This window comes from Toxotes jaculatrix, chromosome 3, assembly GCF_017976425.1.
Source record: "Toxotes jaculatrix isolate fToxJac2 chromosome 3, fToxJac2.pri, whole genome shotgun sequence".
NCBI lineage: Eukaryota > Metazoa > Chordata > Actinopteri > Toxotidae > Toxotes > Toxotes jaculatrix.
The window spans coordinates 4,125,917-4,133,229 of NC_054396.1; the positions used below are offsets into that span (position 1 = coordinate 4,125,917).

General features: G+C 44.1%; 1 protein-coding gene across 1 annotated transcript; it reads left to right on the top strand.

Annotated features, from left to right (window-relative positions):
- Positions 1-779: 779 nt before the first annotated feature.
- si:ch211-117k10.3 (Krueppel-like factor 15) lies at positions 780-7,313 on the top strand. The gene is made up of 3 exons (XM_041034959.1): positions 780-917; positions 2,664-3,845; positions 5,380-7,313. Exons 2-3 carry the CDS (start codon positions 2,731-2,733, stop codon positions 5,546-5,548), a joined length of 1,284 nt encoding a protein of 427 aa, XP_040890893.1. The 5' UTR covers positions 780-917; positions 2,664-2,730; the 3' UTR covers positions 5,549-7,313.

Sequence of the window (7,313 nt, forward strand, 5' to 3'; positions counted from 1 at the left end):
ACATAATTTAATAAATGGTCTATAACATGCAATAATCTTAAGAAGATATAAGTGTTTATTATTGTAGTCAGTAACTATAACTACTCCAGTGGACACACATATGTGGAGGCTGCAGTTCAAACAGATAAATAATTATAAATATTATATGGTAAAAGTGTAGTTAAAATAATATATTCCTTCATAGGAGAGGTTATAACTATCAACAAATTTTGTGCATTACTAAACACTTGAAAATGTTCTTATAGTTGCTTGCGACCAAATGAAAGTGTACCATAAACCATTTTTAAATGTTTGTGTAACTGCTATGAATGTTAAGAGCTAGCATGTTTTGGAGGAGCCAAAGGAGGGAGCCTTCAGTCCCAAAATGGGAATCAATACTGTAAATATTAAGACTTCTCTGCAAATCTCTTTAACAGTAAATAAGAAATGAATGTCTGTATGGACCCTTTCTTCTCAGAGAGCAGGGTGAAGAGCGCTGAAGTTGTTCTGATGGAAACTCTGAATCTTGCTTATGGTCAGTGAGTTAATAGGTGCTTCCATTATTTTGTCCACCCCGCCCCCCTGTGCACACCATCAATAGGCCACATTGTGTCCCGCTAGTCGTGCCACAGTGATCCCTCCATCAACACATGGCAGTCAGAATTTATCGAGCGGCAGCCAATCAGCGCGCTCCTTTTAGGGCGAGCCTCCGCGACGGTCGGCCAATCAGAAACGCGGAACAGGACCCGTGCCTCCGAGTTGTGCAGCGATGCGGTCACGTGACGCTGGGAAAAGGAATGCCAACATGGACCCGTGGCAAGGACGGGATGTGAGTGTGCTACGACAATAACACGACGGAGGAAAGAGGAAACACGAAAATACACGAACCCATCGACGGCGCTGCTTTCTCCCACCGAGCCTCCTCCGATCCGCGCACGGTAGGTGAAGCCAAACGTCGGGAGGGACGGAGGAGTATAAATAGAACATTTTTTGACCCAGCCGAACTTGAGACTCGTGGATTCCTATGCAGGCGCAGTTGTATTCAGGCGGATTGCCATGTTGCCGACCGCTCCTCCTTTACAAACACAGTGAGAGGGCAGTTTTATCCGCTTTCACAGTGCCGATTGTTTTCTCAGGGTGAGTTTTCCTCGCCATATGGTTATGGGCGCGTCAGTGCGGGCCGTGTTTATACAGCACCTTGTTCCTGCACTGTGTGAAGTATGAGGCCCTGCTGCAGCGTGTGCCTGACGGTCTGACAGCAGCAACAAACATCCTTTACATAAGCAAACGGGTATTATCTTACCACTGTAAGCGATGTCCGTTTGGACTCTGCTTTTATATTTGGGGTCTGCGAACCCAGTAGAGGACCTAGATGGACTCCCGCGGGTCCGCCAGCTAATTCAAGTTTAACTTTTTTTACATTCCGGAAATTCGCACAGTCAAAGAATGATCTATTATATATGTATTTTCTCTCAGCTTTAGCTGTTAGCCCAGTTTATATACATGTGTATGTGGTCAGATGACAGCTGAGGCTAACTATTGGGGCCTAGAGATTATGATGACCTTTAACAAAATTGTTAAAGACTGTGCAGCGTTGGTGCTGTATTATTACCTTATTTTGTGGCAGTGTGTAGTACAGGGGGCCAACATGTAATTTAAGACACAGATTATTTTAGTTTATGTGGTGCTTACATGGTGCATAATTCCAGGTAAAGTTGTATTTTGTCAAATGTCCACAAAGTAACATAAAATATTTTTTCGAGCACAGGAGTCCTTGTTGCACTGGACTGCATGGCATCATGGAAGTGACAGCGTATATGCACGTGGCTCAGTAGGGGCCCAAGAGCAAATTTTCTCCCTAGGGGGCCCAAACAGGTTAATCTGTCCATGCCTGGTTGGCTGTTAATCTTAGAGTTGGTGGTTTGATCTCCAGCTCTTCCCTCCCTAACTGCATGTTGCAGTGTCCTTGAGCAAGACTCTAAATCCAGATGTTCTCCTCATGTGTTCACACTGGCAAATGAGTTTAAGTCAGATATCATATCTACAACATGGGTTCATGGCAGGAGTGAGTAATAATTCAGTGTTAACCTTTATCAGCTTATAGCAGAGGTGTATCATGCTGTTATGAACATATTGTGTTATTGTTACATACAATTTTATCATCAAATTAATAATTTAGAGCATTTATTAGTTATAAGAAAATGGGTTAATTTATAGTTTTACATCCATGAAGAGTCTGTGTTGTAACACATAAGCGCAAAACACACTTCAATGCATTGAACATCAATCTAATTAATTCAAACATGATTTTCCTTCATTTTCTCTTTTATAATGTATAAATCAGTTTTGCGGAATTGATATTGTGATTTCATCCATATCACTGAGGCCTTGTTAATGGTCTATGGTTTAGAACTGAATGAAACTCTATTATCTGAAAGTAGGAAAAGTGGAAAGTTGTCTGTTGCCTGACAGACAAGTAATAAAACACAGTGCATCTAAAATTTAGCAGAAAAAAAACAATAGAGTGTAGACCTGTTGCGTGTGGAATAAATGTACTACTTAAATACATACAATTCAATTCAAGAGCCAAAGCATAAAAAATCCAGGCACTGGGGTAAATATCTCTTCATACACTTTTACTTTCTGCTGGGTAATGAAATCCTGTCTCCATGTTGCCTTTGCAGGTGTTTGTGATTCCTCTTCTGGATAGAATTTCCTCAACATCCTCTCTTCTGTGTTCGGCCTGGATCAATGGTGTCTCTCAGCAGCAGAACGCTGAGTTTGGAGAATGACTTGTTCAGGGACAGCAGCAGCAGCAGCCTGTTCTCCCTTGGCCTGGGAGACGGCGCCTGCAGTGAGAGGGGCAGTTTAGCTTCCTGTGACAGTCCTGAGGCGGGGGACTTGGGCACCATGCACAGCTCCAGCCCTGGAGAGGAGGAGGATGAGGAGGAGGAAGAAGATGAAGATGATGGATCACGTCTGCATATCTTGCTTGGAGCAGCAGGAGAAGAGGAACCTGCGAGTCAGGAGCCTAAGCTGCCAGAATTCCCGTTCCATCCCTCTTCCCCGTTCTCCCCGACCCTGGAGGACATAGAGGAGTTCTTGAGGGAAAAGATGGAACTAGTCAAAGAGGGGCTAATAACTCCCAAAGAGGAGGCTTCCCCTCTCCCATGCAGCTCCAGTGACTCTCCATACCCCGCTGCGCCCCCAGCCTCCTCCTCAGAGACTTGCAGTGACCCAGGGACGTGTGCCTCCCACTGCCTTTCTGGCCCCAACACCCCTCATAATGAGCAAAACAGCCCCAGCCCCAGTCCAACTGACCCTTCCCCTTCTGCCCAGGCAACCCCTTCACCATCCACCTTAACTCCCCCAGTGCTCCTGGGTGCTCCGCTGGTTCTTCAGCTCCAGCCCCTACCTCTGGCCCAGCCTCAGACCCCAGCAGGCTCTCCTCCTGGGGCCCAAAATGGCATTTGGCTAACTCATCTCGTCATGGGGCTCCAGGGTGCTACAGGACAAAATCTCACCCTACTGGCCCCCCAGGTGCCCTCCACCCCCACCACCTTTTTGTCACTAAACAGTGGGGATAGCAAGTCACCTGACCAGAAGTATGTGAAGATTGCCCCTCTGCCCATCACAATGAGGACTGTGGAGATTACGGGTGTGACTGGGGTCGGGGCCCAGGCCACCGGTTTGTTGAAAGCCATGGCCCCCCGCATGACCAGAGTGCCACCTACAGAGAGGGTCCATAAGTGCTCCCACCCGGGCTGTGGGAAGATGTACACCAAAAGCAGCCATCTGAAAGCTCACTTCCGGAGGCATACGGGAGAGAAGCCCTACACCTGTAGCTGGCCTGAGTGTGGCTGGAGGTATGTGACGTAGTGTGAACTGTACCAGGTTTAACAGTAAAGAGTTTTTGGAAGACTTTGATGAAAGAGGCTGCGTTGGTGAGTTGTGTTGTTTTCAGGTACCACTGAAGTGACCCTGAGAAACAGATCCATGAGCTTGAATACTGCACAGTGGTTTATAACACAAAGAGGAAGGACATTTACTCTAACAAAAGTTATCACAGTGACACTTATCTTATTTCAGCGATAGTAATCTAACAGGAATGTGCACATACTCGTTTGCCCAACCCAGTGCTGGAAGATGTGGCATTGAGTTTCACCAAACACTGAGCCAGGTTCAACCTTATTTTCCACACAAACCTGCATTTCTGTTGCCTCTTAGAGCTCTGCCTTGGTGATCTCATCGTCTCGTTTTGGTCATTATCATCATCAGTTATTGTTTGCGATTTATTGTTTAGTCAGTCAGCTGTCTATATTAAACATAGCTTAAAAATTTACCTGTCAGTCATGTAATTGTAAGCTGAATAATGTCCACATTTGAGCCGGCAAAATCATCACAAAACAAATTTTGGCATTTTTGCCTAATTGACCTAAATCAAATCCAATCAGTTATCAAAATTGTTGATAAATCTTCTGTTGATGAACTAATGGATTGAACAGTCGAATCGTTTCAGCATAAAATTTATATACAACTTCACGAATAAACCAGTGTTTTGGAAGATTTTCCCAGTGCCAACATACTCATCAGTTAACGTTAACCAAGCTCGAGAGGGATAAATGTTGATAATACTTTATTTCTAACTAAACATAGCATTTTATCCATGTATTCATTTGCTGAATAGTAATTTTAGCTGTTTAATCTGCTGTCACCCATCTCCTCACTCTTCTCTCTGCCAGTGTTAACAGGGAATGATGTTATTACCAGGTCAGGTCTGTCATTTGTGTATTAAGTGTAGATGTCACCAACCCCCCAACAAAAGAACTGCCATATTTAGCACCACACGTATATGACGGGGATTAAACATTATACTCACCTGGAGCTAGTACGGATTCAGTTCACTATAACCTACTATTACTCAAAACGTGCTGTGTTTGAAGCGTCTCCCAGCGTGCACTCACACACAAACACTCAGCCGTTTACATTATTATGAAGAGTAAATTGAGATTTCAGGCACTTATGAATCATCATCACGGGCTCGGTGTCTCATAGCTGTATTTTACTCATCCATTGTGTCGCGCATTGCATTCTGAGACTCTTAGCAAAAAAAAAAAATGTTGTGAACACTACATTTTTCATACCACTGTAGGACTTCTGTGGGACCATTTGTAGTGGATAAAAAATGAAAATGGCTGAAATGTATGTAGCAAATGGAGCATGACTTGAACACCAGACTTAGAACATGCGGGGGACACGGACGAATTTGGTGCTGGTGTTCTTATCACTTAATGAATAAATTAGCTTGTGGGCTAATCTGAAAAACTCGATGCGTCCTTTTAATTCCCTTTGTAACTGTGTTGCTTACACCATCATCACCATCTGCTCTTGTGTCGCCAGGTTCTCCCGATCTGACGAACTGTCTCGTCACCGTCGCTCTCACTCCGGCATCAAGCCGTACGAGTGCTCACTGTGTGAAAAGAAGTTCGCCCGCAGTGACCACTTATCCAAACACACGAAGGTCCACCGCAGCTCCAGGCCCAGCAGGATTATCAGAGCCACTGTGTGACACCTTCAGCTGGCCTACACACTTACCCTGCCCCCTCCCACCCTGTCTGCCTGGGCTGGCTTTGTCCAGGGTGGGGTCTGGGTCTCCCTCAGGACTTTTGGTGCTTCTCGAGCGGAACTTTCAGAAAAATCTTGAGAGCTGGCTGCTGTTTCACCCTCATCATTTCCTTATTTTCTCTCCTCCCTGCTGTTTATCTTTCCTTGTTCCTTCCGAGCAGGTTGTCTTATACTGAGCTAACAGCCACCTCAGGAAAACCTCAGCTGAAAGTGGATTTCCTGGCCAACACACACACACACAAACATATGACAGGAGACAGTCTTGCATAGAGGCTCATTTTGTGACAACAGCTTGCACTACTGTTCCTGTTACCAAGCTACCAGGTGCTGTTGAAAGTAGGGTGGTCCTGGGCAGGTAGCAGTAATGGGAGCATCTGTAATTATATTATCTCCTTTCTACTTTTGCATTCGTCCCTCTTACTCAAAGCCAAACATCAGGGTCCACACAGATAAAGCTTCCTGACATTTTTGTACATTGTTTAAATTCTGTTGCTCTTTAGCATCACATTTATGCCATGTGGTCTAATCATAAGGCTTGCGATGGACACAGTTCACGTGCCAGAGCATGACAGCCGTCTCTGTGGGGTGAAATTCTGATTAAAGCAGCATAAGTCTCCTCTAAGTACTTAGACTTTCAGAATTACAGTTCACTCTGAAGGACCTGTATGACCTGATACTAAGGGAAAATGCTGAGACACTGATTCGGTCATATTAAACTTGTGGCTTTTGCTCACAGTTCAGCCCAAGCTGAGAAATTCTCCTAAACCTCTGATGTTGTATGAATCCAAACCTGGCCTTTATCGCGTTCGTCCGACTATAATCCTCCCTGTTTTGACCCGTATGCCTTTTCTCAGTCCCAGTATGCCCTAATCTCTATCGATGCCTTTGTCCATATCACAAAAACCTCACTTGATCCTACTGTTGTAATGTTATCACATGACTGCTCTTATTTAACTGTGATTCTGAACGGGGGGTTGCCAAACCAGAAATCCCTGTTCTGGCCCTGTGAGAGCATGAAAACGACACCCTCGGTGCATGACAGTTTATAAGCTGTTTGTTCTATGAAAATCTCTTGAAAATCATTGTGCAGCCGTCTTTATGTGGCCTAGAAAAATACTCGGTCTATATGTTACACTTTGGCTCAATGGTTCAAAAGTGCTGCTCTTTCTTATTTACAGTAGCAGTTACTGTAAACATGTTTTCTGTTGGTTATAGCAACAAGAAAAGCTAATAGATTCAACAGCTGGAAAGACAGCTAACAGCTATTCAATCATCTGTATTAGCATACTCAATATAATGTGTACTGAACATAAAGGACAAAGATAACGTGTACAGCTTGTAGCCTTTATATATCGATGTTTTGTTTTTTTTATCAGAGGATTTTCGATCAGTGCATTAAGCTATTCAGTCGTGTTTCTGGAGAGGTTTTTGGTCTGTTATGTGAGTTTGATTGTAGCGTGATCAATCTGTGGAATGTCAGACTGATTATGGTCTGGGATTTGGAGTCCCACTCTACCCATTCACAAACCATTAAGCTGAATCTGCTGGTCTCAAGTGCACTTGTGTTAGTGGAAAGTGAGAAACAGTCATTGTGCTCTTATGGCAATCCCATAAAATGTATCAGAACCGTAAAATGCCAAAAAAAAAAACAAAAAAAAAGCATATTTTCTAGGGATGGTTAAACTGCACTGTGTTGTGCAGTTACTGTT